This window comes from Macrobrachium rosenbergii, chromosome 4, assembly GCF_040412425.1.
Source record: "Macrobrachium rosenbergii isolate ZJJX-2024 chromosome 4, ASM4041242v1, whole genome shotgun sequence".
In the NCBI taxonomy this organism is placed as follows: Eukaryota; Metazoa; Arthropoda; class Malacostraca; order Decapoda; family Palaemonidae; genus Macrobrachium; species Macrobrachium rosenbergii.
The window spans coordinates 48,289,212-48,304,376 of record NC_089744.1 but is presented as its reverse complement, the minus strand read 5'-3'; the positions used below and the strand labels follow the sequence as shown (position 1 = coordinate 48,304,376).

The following is a 15,165-nucleotide window of genomic DNA, read 5'->3' as shown; positions in this document are numbered from 1 at the left end:
TGCTTTACTACACTGTATCCAACTGTAAATATTCTTATATTGCATTTGCATTATAAATTCCGATCATAGCGATCAAATAGTTCAGAGGGCATTTATTCCTTCTAGTTAGTGTAAATGAATCTCTAAATACTTTATTTATAAGGGACATATATATATATATATATATTTTTCGTTATACGAAGTGTTTTTAAGTCGAAATATAACTTAAATATGTCTCGTTGTGAAATTAATTTAGCGTTTTTTTTCGTTAATAGATGACGTTGGCGGCTGGCCGTTTGGGGTACGTTTGTTTTGTGTGGGGGGGGGAAAAAATCTGTTCGCTATTTTCTCTTCATTTCATCATCATACTACGAGCTTTTCGTACTTATCTTTTATCGGCGTGAAAACAGCAGTAATATGTGTTCTTTCATGCCCAGTAGTTTTGATTAAAATACTTTCCAATTTTATTTGCGATCGAGTTTCATCCATGTTGCCAATGCACGATAATTTATAGTCATTAGCAGCTTGAACATTCTTTTCTCAGCTTCAACTACAACTTGTAGCTTAAATTTACTGTAGCAGTATATTTCCTTGCCGATCTTTTCTCCAAAGCGGATAAGGGTATAGTGTAAAAATATATCAGTACTTAACATCATTTTTAACCCTTAAATGCCGACTGGACGTATCGTAAGTCGACTAAAATTGTCTGTCGGGTGACAAGTGGACGTACCATACGTCGACTACAAAAAATTTCAACCTTTGGTCAACTTTGTCTCGACCGAAATGGTCGAAAAACACAATTGTAAGCTAAAACTCTTACATTCTAGTAATATTCAATCATTTACCTTCATTTTGCAACAAATTGGAAGTCTCTAGCACAATATTTTGATTTATGGTGAATTTAAAAAAAAAAAATTTTCCTTACGTCCGCACGCGGTAACCCGGCCGAACATCTCGGAAATTCTTTCGTCACTTTGTTGTAATGTTTGCACCATTTTATATTAGTCGTTACATAAAGTTTTATATATGAAAATGTGTGCAATTTCATGTAGAATACAACAAAAATAACTCATGGTTGTAGCTTATATCAGTTTTGAAATATTTTCATATAAATCACGATAAGTGCCAAAATTTCAACCTTCGGTCAACTTTAACTCGACCGAAATGGTCGAAAAACGCAATTGTAAGCTAAAACTCTTACATTCTAGTAATATTCAATCATTTGCAACAAATTGGAAGTCTCTAGCACCATATTTTGATTTATGGTGAATTTTTGAAAAAAAACTTTTTCCTTACGTCCGCGCGGTATACTCAGCCGAACATCTCGGAAATTCTTTCGTCACATGTCGTAATGTTTTGCACTGTTTTATATTAGTCGTTACATAAAGTGTTATACATGAAAATGTGCGCAATTTCATGTAGAATACAACAAAAAATAACTCATGGTTGTAGCTTTTATCAGTTTTGAAATATTTTCATAAATCACGATAAATAGAAAAAATTCGACCTTCGGTCAACTTTAACTCGACCGAAATGGTCAAAAACTGCAATTGTAAGCTAAAACACTTACAGTCTAGTAATATTCAATCAATTTCTTTCATTTTGCAACAAACGGGAAGTCTCTAGCACAATATTTCGATTTATGGTGAATTTTTGAAAAAAAATTTTTTACGTCCACTCATTATGAATTCATGCATCATTTTGTGATATTTTCTGTGTTGCTTTGATCGTTTTGAAATTTGTTATTTACCAAAATCATCGCAATTTAGTGTACAATACAAAAAAAAAAATAATAACTCGTTGGCTTAACCGTTTTGCTCACAGCGCGATTTGTGTACAATTATATATGAAATTTTTTTTCGCGGTCATAGATTCCAATATTTATATATGATAATGATATTTTTGTTCATTTCTGATGGTTGCATACTAAACTTCAGGCAATGACAAAAAAAGGAGCCAAAAATGAATTCTTAATCTTAAAAACTAGCATGCTGTGATTTTTTTAAAAACTTTTTCCGCTTCGCCGCTAACTCTTGAACGCCACCGGCATACGTCAGACACTTTTGTAAATAGAGGCTCAGCATTTAAGAGTTAATAATACAGTATTAAAAATAAGCCGAATTACTGTATGTCTGTTGTCATAAAGTTGAGAAAAATTTCCAAAGTTACGTCGGCACTTGGCAGCTTGTGGCATGGGCGGATGTAAACAAACCAAAGCGCCACCCTGGTGGCGTATCACGGTACTAATTACATAAACGTTTATGTTCAGTATTTATGGTAAATTTCATATAGAGTCTACTGGAATAGTGTACAAAATCACTGTAAAACATCTTTCAATAAATGTTATGATACCCTAACGTATTGGGACCCATGATTGGATGAAAATTCAGTGCAGAAAAAAAAAAAAAAAAAAAAGGACCTGTACAAGCGTGTACTTCTCCAAACAACAGCATCAGTGTGTGTGTGTGTGTGTGTGGGCTTTAAACACTTTTAAATACGCGTGGGAAGAACGCCACCAACAACACCAACTAGCGGCGGCCGACTGAAACTTCTTTTTACAAACATCATACGATTCATTGAGTCGGATTCCGGTTTGTTGTTCGAGCTCCGACGCAAAATTTACTTGACATTTCGTGTTGAAATCTGATTATGTCGAGTTCTGGTATGGTCAAGGACCGGGGTTCTACTGTACTTGAAAATTAGTAAATCGGTTATTTATCATATAAAAAAAAGATACATGTTACATATGCATAAATTTTCCCTTGGTATATTTGGAGTGAGTTTCACAGAAAAAACCATGAATGCTGAACCTCGATCTAGTGGGGTCCACTGTATCAGCTTTTCATGGAGTTTATTCTAACAGCAAAGGCACCAGTAGAAGCCAACTCCCAAATGTCCACCCCCAACCCTACTCCACAGGGAATGGCACAACATAATTAGAGTGGCCCAAGTGTAAGCCAAACCCACTTGTTGGGATTGAGAGTATTACAAGAATACAATCATCCCTGCCCTAATCATAATATGGGCAAGCTAGACAGAATGCTGAGAGTCCCATCCCCAGAGCCAGACCACCCCTGGAATCCATGGCACAGCCCAGAACAGCAGTTCCACCCTTGACTTAAAAATTTTGATATCTCTCAGGTCCAGGCATTATCAGGTAGTTGATGATCCTACCACAGTTCCCACTATCAGCTTCGGATATGAACTCGGTCCCAGCTGTGATACCTTTCCCTGTTTATCAGGTCCAATAAATTTTACCAAAGTGGAAAATTCCACAAGAATTTACCCAAAGTCATATGTAATAGGTTAAGAAAATTCATTAGGTATTTTGCTAAACTGTGGATTTCTTAACCCATTGGTTGGTCCATCTCTAATGCTGATATAAAGAACAATGTTTAGTTGATAAACTAAATGTGCAGCTTAATAGTGAATCCAGGCTAGTGAGTTTTGATGTGACTTCATTATTCACAATGGTACCTATTGACGGTTTGCGGAGGTTTTTAGTGGATATATTAGAGAACAGGCAGCTGGATATACAATTTTCCAAGCCCACAAGTTACAATTTGTGTAAAAGAATGTAAATTTGAATTCAGTGGGAAACTCTTCTCAGAATATTTGGTTACTTTTCGAGAGAACCTTGATGGCTGAATGAGGTGGTCTTGTCTTGTAATTACCAGTTCTTGGAGAACTGCCAGTGATCAATCTTTTCCTGTAATACCTCCCACTTTTTCCAATATATGATTTATTACAATATCACAGTTATGTTTATGGATGACACTCAAATGAAGGTCAACTGAAATCTCATCTTAAAAATAACAAGACCCGCAGGTAAGATTTCAGAACTAGTTTCCTGAGAGGGTTTCATATATTGAAACTGTGGTTATGAATATATAACATTAAAAAAAAGGATACTTTTGCAAAGACACTACTGTTTGGGTTTCTTCTGATAGGGGCGTTAGTTTACTGATCATTTTTCCTATTTGTGGAGGTGTAAGTACATTGGCATGGATGGTAGTTTTATGTGAATGGTTTTGTTAAACCTAAACCATTCCACTGATTATTGATATTACTGTTCGTAAGGCCTCATATATTTATAACAGTAATAAAATGAATGCAACCTGTTGTAGGTCATTTGTCCTCCCTTTACTAGAATACTGTTGTCTGGTGTGGATGTCTGCTTCTGTCAGAGATTTATCTCTCTTAGATAGAGTGGTGCGTGGTGGTAGGTGTCTGTTTCATAATAGTAGCAGTTATGGCTAGGACCATCAGCGGATGGTCTCTTGTTTGTCGCTTTTTCATAAGTTTTATTTTGACAGATTTTTCACATTCACAATTGATCCATGATCCCCTTTTTCTGCTGAGACCAACCAGATTTGCTGAATAGCAGCACCAATATGTAGTAAATGTGCCTTGCTGTTGAACTTCTCAGTTTGAGAGGACCTTTATTCTTCACACCATTGGACTGTGGAACAGCCTCCCAGAGGGTGTCATGCAGTTGGAACTTCAGACATTCAAGCAAAGATGCAATGCAGCACTTCCCTAACACAATTCAATATGTATTTCAATGCTTTTCTTAAGTTTTTATATATTATTTGTTAATTTATCTGATTTTCTAACAACTTCCGTATTTCCTATTACCTTCTGTTACTTCCTTTGAATGAACACCATATTCTTTGGAAGCTTGAATCTCAAATCAGTGGCCTCTGTGGGCTTGTTTCATATGAATAGGGTTCATCTTCTGAATAATAATAAAGAAAATGTTAATTTCTAATTCACTCATGAACTTTATGTTTGAGTGTTTAGGATTCAAATACTACAAGAATATCTACACAAACCTTGGGCTTTGGAATAATACGAAAATGTCATCTACATACCTTCTATGTAAAAGGTGTTTAAAGTCACCCTGGCATTCATTATGACAGCTGTTTTCATATTAGGGAGGAAATGCATTAGCAAAGCTAGGTCCAATAATGCTACCCATAGCACAGCCATCAACAAGTATACAGAAATTATTATCAAATAAAAACGTGCTGTCCAGAATTTTATATCTGATAAAAACATCCTGTTCCCAGCAGCCAAACTCGACAACCCCTTCATATCCTTATTATTATTATTATTATTATTGGATGAAAAATTCTCATGTACTGGTTGATGGCTGTACCATTATAACTGTCTTGGTATTACAAAGAATGTCAGCATCTTGCTTGTTAGGAGTAGTAGTAGTAGTAGTAGTTTTTTTTTTTTTTTTTTTTTTTTTTCTCTCTCAACTAAGTTACCCTAACTTTTTTTCAGGTTAAAGTGTTGTATGTCAGAAACCTTACCCAAATGACTACAGAAGAAATGTTGAAAGAAAGATTTGAGGAGTTTGGAAAAGTGGAAAGAGTGAAAAAAATAAAAGATTATGCATTTGTACATTTTGAAGAACGAGATGAAGCTGTAAAGGTAAGAAAAAAGATAACTTGCATGATAGCATAATTTTTGTAATGCTACAGATGTAGTTATATGTGAAATCTTTTGAAAGGCTATTGGTATAACTTCCCCTTCCTTTCCCAGTCAGTTGCATTACAAGCCCTTTTATTTTCTATATTCACTTAGGCAATGGATGCATTACAAGGAAAGGACCTAGGTGGTGCTAGCATGGAAATAAGCCTTGCAAAACCACCATCAGATAAAAAGAAAAAAGAAGAGGTCTTACGCAACAGAGAAAAGAGGCTAATGCAGATGTTGGCACAGAGAGGGTAAGTGGCATTGAATTACAACTGTAAGACTTCTTTTTTAAGTTTCATACTGCAAGGGAAATGAAAAAAGTATAAATTACCCACTCCAAGTGTTCGTTTGCTATGGTTTTTTTTTTTTTTTTTTTTTTTTTTTTTTTTTTTTTACAAATTGGAACATTGTCAGTAGGCTTCCATATGTATACATTGACATTTAAATTAGTTTATTGTCAACCCCAGTAATCATTAGTTGCACTAACCTACACTAGTAAAAGAATGCTCCCACTAATCATGCCTGTACCTTCAGTTGGTATTCCACATCTTTCTTCTCCCTTTTTGGGAATTCAGATGCATTCAGATTTTAAGTTTAGTTATGTAGAGTTTTCCTTTGCAACTAAAGTGAAGGAAATTTCTAAGTCTCAGTTCGGTGTAATGGTGATTTATTTAATAAGCTGGGCATCAATTCAAATGTTAACCCTTTTGCTTTTGACTTATAAACAATTATGTCTGTGGGCAGTGGCAGTGACTCGAGCGGTAAGCGTAAAAATGTTCATGTCTTTATTTGTTCAGACACATGTTTCCGACAATTTTCAAGGTAGACTGTTCAGTGTTGTTTCATTTTGCAGGTGATTACTTGTTCAATACAGTGGCATAAAAAATCCCCAAAATAACTTATGTAGGTGTAATACAGCAAACCCCCGTGTTCGCGGACTCGCGTATTCATGGATTTCTCTACGGAAGGTATCTACCCAATATTCGCGGAAATTTGCCCATTCGCGGTATTTTTCACTGAGAAATATTCACAAATTATTGTATTTTTATATAATTTTCATGACTAAATGCACTTTTTGTGATAAAACTATTAAAAGACTCGGGTATAAGCATTTTTTTTTTTTTTTTCTATCAAAATAGGCAGTTTTAGGTGTTTTCAGAGGGGTTTTAATTATTCGCGGATTTTAGCTATTTGTTGGGGGGGGGGCACTATGCATCCCCCGCGAATACAGGGTGTATCTTACACTCCCCCCCATTTTTTTTTTTTTTTCCTCCCCCCCAAAAAATACACACATACAATAGTCATGGTTTTTTTTTCTATAGCACACCTAGGTAAATTACCTGGTTAATACAATGAAAAAAATTACAAATTTTTAATCAATTTGTATTTTTCATAACATACAAACCTTTGGTCTTGATGTATGGGGAAAATCTCAAAGTGCAAGTTGGATCCAGTTTAAAGATAGAACAAGGTTGGTAGCATGAGCGTGTTAGCCAGTGGGGAGAGAGGGCAAGCAGAGCCTGACCCGTCTCCCCTTCACATACACTGTGATGCATGAGTTCTCTCTCAAACAGTCTTCATGCAAGACAAGCGCTGCCCTTTCTAGCTTAGAAGCCAATTTTTTACACTTCCTGTTCATTCTTCGCCTTGGCGGTCTGGTTTTTTGTTTATGTATGTCATATATTTGTGAATATATATGTATGTTAATATATTCGTGAATATATGTATGTTGTTTCATGTGTCTTTGCATTTGAGATGCAAACCCATGATTCATCTAAGAAGGCTAGGCATCAGAGGAATTGGCCTTAGGTAGCTGATAACCCTTGTTTTTGTTATCTAGCCTCTCACAATATTGATCCTCATTTGACTTGTAGTAGGTGCGGATCAAATGATTGCGGTGTAACTAACCCCTGGTCAGTGTTGTGATTGGTCTCTGGAGCAATAGAAGCATTTTGGTAGGAAGAAGAGATATAAGAGGAAATCGGCTGTTCTGTCATGGGAAGGCTTTGTGCCTCCAGTGGCGTCTGATGCTGCCGTTCCTTTTTGTTCTGTTTCTCCTTCACAAGAAGGAGATTTCATGATTGATTAGCTGTCCATATTTTGGGGGGAGGTGCTCCCCTCCCCTCCCCTCCCCCCTCCCCTTGAGGAGGGAGGCAGCTCCCACTTATACGGTTGTTTCAGGATGGATTCTGGCCTTCATTTGGCCTACCAGGGGAGCCCCACCTTGTGGGCCCTACTGTCCCACCTCTTATCTTCCTCTCTCCCAGTGTATGCACCATGTCAGTCTCTACAGCAACGGTGGCCACAACATCCTTGGCCCACACTGTACCATCATCAGCCTTGCCTCTACCATCGGTTCCCGTTCCTGGGCCTTTTACGTCTACTCCTCCCGACTCTTTTGTTCAAGATCTAGTGGAGAGTCGAAGGTGCAGCTCTAAAGAAGATGAGCTGCTCCAATAGAAAAAATCAAAGAAGAGACATTGTAGATCTCTGTCTTCCATGGTGTTGTCTTCTCATTCATCTTCGTCGTCTGCTCATTTCATTCCACAGAGGCATTAGAGGAAGAAGGACTTCGTGGCCCCTCCTTGCAAGATGATCCGCAGCCCTTCTTTGGATTCCCTCTCCATTTCTCCTTCGTAACAGGTGAAGGCCAACCATCCATCATAGGGCTTTTAAAACTCTGACATTTCTTAATTTAATTTATTAACTTAACGTACAGAACCTAACACTATAGTTCACCAAAACTTATCCCAACTTCAATCTTAATACTATAGTTTTCCCACAACTGTCAAAAGATCCTTAACCTAATTTATCAATCTTAGTACTATGTATAGATCTCCCTCAACTATCAAAAGAACCTTAACCTAATTTTTTTTAGTTTTCCCATAACTATCAAAAGAACCTTCACCTAATGTATCAATCTTAATAGTATAGTTTCTCCCAGCTATGGTCTCGGGACTTCTTCAGAGTGGGAGTTATCTTGCTCAACATCAGCCATTATTACTTCACATCAATAACCTTCTTCCTACTGGAGAGATCAACACCTAGTTTTGTTGTTACAACTGCTGTTAAACTTTCTTTGCTGAAAGTGTGTCTAGAGTGACACCTTTTGTACAAAGGAACAGGAGAAGTGCGGCCTGACAAAGTGCTTTTGTTTCTGCAATCTGGCAGCTTTGCATTTTCTCCCAATGTTCTCACTCCTCTGCCTTATCTCTTCCTCTATTTGCAACTGCTCTTCTAATTGTCTCTTCAGAATGTTTTTGTGCTTTTTTTTTTTATTTCTTGCCCTCTGTATTAGGCAAAGGGGAGCCCAGTCACTCAACCCTAACACACTCAAGCAAACTGTGAGTAAAAAAAATATATAAATATTCAGTTGCATACTAACAGACATACAAAATAAATGTAATGAAAAAAACACAAATTTCATCACACAAGCCCACTTTTGAGACACCACCACAACCCCTTGCTACAGTAAAGGAAACTCTCCCACTCTTACTCTTTCAACAATTTCACTCAAAGGAAACTCGCACACACTCTATGTACCGCCTTTCTCATGACTTGGTGTGTTTCCTATACACCCAAATCTTACGTATCCTCATCCACATTCCTTGTACTTACCAAGTTCACTCCTTCCACATCCCAATCAAATCCCTCAAAATCAATTTCACCCTTATTCGTACATCCACCCAACAACACCACAAGTGTACTTCCACTCCTCACACTTAGTGACTTCACAAACCCCTCAAAATCAAATAACCCATCACTCATACTCTCCAAACAACCTAGACTTCACAAACCCCTCAAAATCAAACAACCCATCACTCATACTCTCCAAACAACCTAGCAAATGTACCCTTATTCTTTCTACTTCTCCCTTTAGACCTTCTCTTTCATTGCACCAACACTAGCTGTTTATCTCCCCAATTTATATCTTTCTATCTTCATTCTCCTTTTTCTTCTCCCTTAACAACTTCCTAATGGGTTGCTCCATTATGCATTTCAGTGATTCTCTCTATCTTTTCAACTGATCATAATGTGCTCTTATTACCTTTACATTTCGTTCTTCATTCCTACCTTCTAACATTTAGTTCAACACCTTTGACCAAACAATTTTCACTAAATACAAACCTTCATACTTTTCACACATCTCACTCACTGCCAATCTTCTATTCTCAGCCACTTCCTTCAACACCTTATCCCCCACTCTGAAGCTCTCAAACCTTTCATTTGCCTCCCTCCACACATCCTGCTCTTCTTCATTCAAATCCAACCTCGCTCTCACATGTCTCATAATTCATCACATATTCACTCGAAGGCATGCCAGTACTTTTATGTGCTGACCAATTGTACATTGCTACCACTCTTCCTGACAACAAATCCCATTCATTCTCTCTATCAGTCAACATTCATAACATCTCACTCAGTCTTTTTATAGTTCGTTCAGCACTCGACATGTATGGAGTTGTTACTACATGCTCGATACCCCGCGCTCTCAACATTCATACTGGCTTCCTCACACATACAGGCAACAGGACCATGCTGACCATTCTTGCAACATTCTCACTAGTTTTATTCTACACTACTGCACAATTTACAAACTTACTCTTGTGATCTACCATACCAACCACTCCCACATTTCTTCTTGTAGTTACTGGCAAAGTTACACAATCAAGTGCCACTAACTCAGATGGTTCTTTCATACTCATCTTCAAAACAGGTGGGCTGGCATACACTCTGACATTTACCCATCTGACATTCCTCACACGTAACCACCACATCCTTACAAATTTTCCTCAAATATGAGGAAAACATTCGCTCTTTCATACACTCGACTAACGTAAACCTCCCCATATGTCCATATTTCTCATGGACTAACATACACATCCCTACTGCTCCACTCATCGAGAACACTGGAACATACATCAACTCTCCCATCCTCTTGCAAAATGCACCACTCTTTCACACATGACAAATCTCTGCAAACCATATCCATTTACTCAACAACAAAGGCCATCTTATTTTCCCTATCACAACCTCATCTTTCAGCAGAACTCCTTTCCCAGCATCCACTACTAATCCATTCTTCCTCAAGAAATCCATCCCAAACAAAAAACAATACTCTCACAACTTTACCTTCAACCTCGCATCTAACCGATCTTCCTGCTAGACTTCTTACTGACACATTCACTGCTCTTTCTGCTATACCTCTTATTGACACATTCACCACTTTTTTTAATTTTCCAATTTACTCCCTCAACATCCTTAATCACACACACATTTACCAACGACATTTGCGCTTCTGTGTCAACCAAACCACAGTAGTGTCCGCCACTGAGATCTGCTCCCACAATCATTATATTCCCCCTCTTATGTACACACGCTTGTCTCTTCCTCCAACCAAAGATCCTTCACTTACCTCCTTGCTATCATCTTCCACTTCCAACAACTCTGACGTTCTCTCTTCAACGTTTTCCTCCTTCTTACACTTCCTTTCATAGCTTTTTTTTCTCTACAATCCAGTAATAGTGTACCCCACTCAAACACTGCATGTGCAACTCACACTCACTCTCTTTCACTCACTCATGTTGATACACCATAGGTTTCTCACCCCTCAATGTGCACGGGCACAATCACCTTATACTTACTCACCCCCACCAAAACCTCTTGAAAAGGGGGCTACTCCAGGATGCATCATAGCTCCAGAATCTTCCGATACCACTCCACATTTGACATTCCCAAACATCCAGGCCTCTTGCAAACTTCCTCAATCACCTCCGCCTTCAGTTCATTCACACTTCCAGGCACCTACACCTTCAAACCTTCATCTACCAAATCATTCAATCCATACCATACATTTTCAAACATGGAGTCAACCCCCCCCCCTTACTTTCACGTGCTACTACCAATCCTCCCGGCAGATACTCTGGTCTTGTGTCTTTCATTTTCTCTTCTTTTCCTTCCCCAGGTAGTCTAGACATCATGTCCATAACAATATTCCATTTCCTTGAGATATATTCTACCATAAAATCAAAGTCACTCAAGTCCTCTACTGTCCGCTCAACTCTAGCATCCACCCCCTTCATTTTCTGCAGATACACTAGAGGTTGATGGTCCGTATGCACCACAAAATTTACTCTATACAAAAATGTTGGCAATGCTATCACACAAAATCGCAGCGCAGCCAATTCTCTCTCAACAATCAAGTATTTTCGTCCTGCCGAACTAAACGCCTTACTTACACTTGTTATCACTCTATCCCTTTCAATTCCATTCACCACTGTTTCTGCATGAAACGTCCACCCATCGACACTCCACTCGCATCCGTATACACTTCCAACTTAGTGGCATCCGCACTATAGTCAGGTTAAGCCATGTCCACATCCTTCACCATTTCCTCTTTCAATTTCTCAAATGCTTTCACCATTTTTTGATCCCACCTCACAACTGGACTCTTCTTACAGCCTGGCCATTCTGAGAATGGCTTTGCAATCCCCAAACAATCTTCCACAAACTTCCTTCGAAACTCGATCAGTCCCAGAAATCCACACAACTCCCGCATGGTCCTGTGCTAAGGGAAACTTCTCACTTTTTCTACAAACTTTTCCGCCTTTCGTACCCCAGACTCACCTTATGGCCCAAAAACTCCACCTATTCTATGCACCACTCACCTTGCTTACCTTGACTTTCATCCTCCACTTCCTTTAACTTCTTCAACACTGCTTACACTAATCTCTTGTGCTCTTCGACAGTCTTACTCATCACCAAAATGTCGTCAAGAAGCACCAACACATTTTTGCGGAAAAAGCCACTCATTACTACATTCATTGCTCCTTAAAAGGCAGCTCGGGCATTAGCCAATCTAAACTGAGATTGCAGAACTAATACTGTGTTTTCCTTTTTGTAGTCGAGAAAGCAGTTATCGGTTTACAATCCTCAGCCACTGGCATCTGATAATACCCCCTTACCAGATCCATCTTATTAAACACTTTCATCCCATGTATACTGTACACAGTCAGAAACCACACACACACAAAGGGAATCTTTCTTTCACTGTCACTTCATTTACTCTCCGATAATCAGTACACATTTGCAGTCTCCCATCAGGCTTTCTTACTGGTGCAGTTGGACTATTCCAAGCACTCTTGCTGGGTTCAATCACTCCTATCCCTTCTAATTCTTCACACTGCTCTTCAAACTTTCACGTTACCGGAGCTGGGAAATGTCGGGGTCTCTGATAAATGGGTGTTTTGTCAGTCAGTCGGATATTGAACTCTGGCAGCAACCTAGCTGTCCAAAAGTCCTCATCACCTTGACTCAACAAACCCTTCCTTTCCTACAACTCATACACCTACTCCTCCTCTTTTTCACTCAACTTCACATTCAATGTCACCTTTTCCCTAAACTTTTCTTTACTCCACTCTTTTGACTTTTCCCCTTGAGCCATTGCATCATATCCCTTAACATGTTTATCAGTACCCAAATCGACCGCACTTCTTAAGCTTCCCAGTCTACCACCCAGATGTATGCCTCTCCACCTTTCTTTTTAACATCCCACACACCTTTGGATCCTTCACATCCATAATTCCATCAAACACGTGCGACCTGCCTTATCTCATAACACGCAGAGCTACCATCCAACACGAACATTTCACCCAAACTTTACATGTCAACCCCAACATTCGTTCTCCACCCTACTTTCTAACTCCACACACTCCCCAGATCTCTTGGCAATTGTATGTCCTCCATTGCATACACCTCCACTCCAGAAACCATCTTCAAACTTATATGTCCATCCTCCTCCGCATACAACTTCACATTCATTTCACTCCCCATTCGTAACTCTTATCATTTCTTGGCCCGGGTACACTTTTATCCTGTTTTTCTTCAAAAATGCATACCCCAACAACATATACCTCTCATTTGCTCTATCCACAATATACTCGTAAAAATCCTCCTCCTCCAATCTTAATCCTGCAACAATAGCTAACGCAACAAACCTTGCGCACACTTTTGCATCCAATCCTCCAATCCTTGTTACATATCCAGCACATTCCTTCCTCCATGGTACATTTTCTTTTAATTTCTCATACGCCTCTGTGAAAACCACATTTCCGCTACAATCGACATCAATCAACGCTTTCAATAACACTCCACCACCTTCAACCTTAACACACATATAACGATTTACTCGTTCCCAAAACAGACATTCCCACTCACAAACCCTTCTCTCACACACACAATACATCTATCCTTGCCATACCAGAGGGTTCACAACGGTAAACCCCCTTCACACTTAGTTTCCCAGGGTTTTGGGTTTGCTATGGCAGACTTCCTTCATGTGACCCCCCATTCCACATTCTTCTCACTTGCTCAGAGGGTTCTTACATGTCCTGGCAAAATGCCCACTCATTCCACAGTTTGCACAATGACTCCCACTTACTCCTACTCTCCGTCCACTCTAGCAGTCTGTCATTCAATGCCCCACCTTTCCGCAGCTGAAACACTTCAACTCTTTCACTTGCTAGCAGTCTTTCCACAGCTGAAACACTCGACATTTGCCCATCTGCGGTCTACTTTTGTATGCCCAGTCCTTCTACACCTGTAACACTCCTTATCACTACTACTCATTCCCATCCGATTTTCCCTCACATTCACATGCACTCTACTCACACTCACACTCCTAAACCTCTCTCGGCTTCTGCTCCAGTTCCTTTTCCCATTATTCCCCACATTCACTTGCACATTCTTTCTTCCTCTTTCCACTCGTTCTCTCCTACAATCCTCAACAAGGCTCACGTCACACTTCTCTCCTCACTCACCAAAGCATCCTTGTGTCCTTCCATTTACCACCTCAGACCCAACAGACATCTTTGGTTCATCATCATCTACTTTCAGGTCTTCCAGGATCTCTAAAACATCCTCCCAATTTAAGCTCTTCCCCGACCACTGCTTACAATCTTTTTTCTTCTCATTCAAAATTACCCAAATCTTCTCTGGGATGGTGGCCAAGAACTTTCACATGAGGTGTTTATTTTCCTCAATTCCTTCCTCTCCATACTTCCTCCTGGCCAAAGCTTCTAACGTATGGGCATACAAGCCTAATTCCGCACCAGCTTTCATCTTTGCCTCCTTGAACCTATCATCCTTCTTGTATACAACACTTCCCGTCATTCTCTTCACCTGCCTAATCACTCTACCCTTCACAGACACGTACCCTGGTTCACCCTCACACATACTTCTGTAGCACATCTTCAACCGCCCTTCCAAGAACTCTCCTAGCCACTTCATCCACACACTTATCATTATCCCCATACTTCTTCCTACAATACTTCTCATACTCCTCAAAAAACTCACGTGTCTCTTCCCTTCCCAATACAAAATTTCTCAAACCAGGGAACCTTCCTCAGGAATACCGTTTTGGCCTCTTTCACTTCCCCACTCAAATCCTCACTACTGCTTCTACTACCACTTCCTCTCTTCTAGTCATTCTCAACTTCCGAGTCTGAGCTACCCCTCCAAATCCAGGAACTCGACTTCTTCTTCACACCTCTCCCCTTTCGTGTTCTCTTTTTCTTTCTCTCTCTTTTCTTACTTTTTTCTTCCTCATCACTTTCATTTGTGTCACTCATACTGTCCTCATCCATTGCAGGTACTTACTTAATCTTACTTGGTACTCCCTTCCCTTTCTTAGGAATTTTC

At 39.3% G+C, this 15,165-nt stretch overlaps 1 protein-coding gene across 38 annotated transcripts in view; it reads left to right on the top strand.

The window, feature by feature from the left end:
• LOC136834094 (heterogeneous nuclear ribonucleoprotein R-like) overlaps nt 1–15,165 on the top strand; it is a 711,768-nt gene that overhangs the window by 538,324 nt on the left and 158,279 nt on the right. For all 38 annotated transcript variants that reach the window (XR_010851700.1, XR_010851697.1, XM_067096389.1 and 35 more), the window contains 2 exons: nt 5,272–5,421; nt 5,575–5,717. Coding sequence is in view for 36 of the 38 variants with exons in the window: in XM_067096389.1 (XP_066952490.1) it covers nt 5,272–5,421; nt 5,575–5,717 (293 nt within the window). In the remaining 2 variants the exon portion in view is untranslated. The remainder of the gene's footprint in view (nt 1–5,271; nt 5,422–5,574; nt 5,718–15,165) is intronic.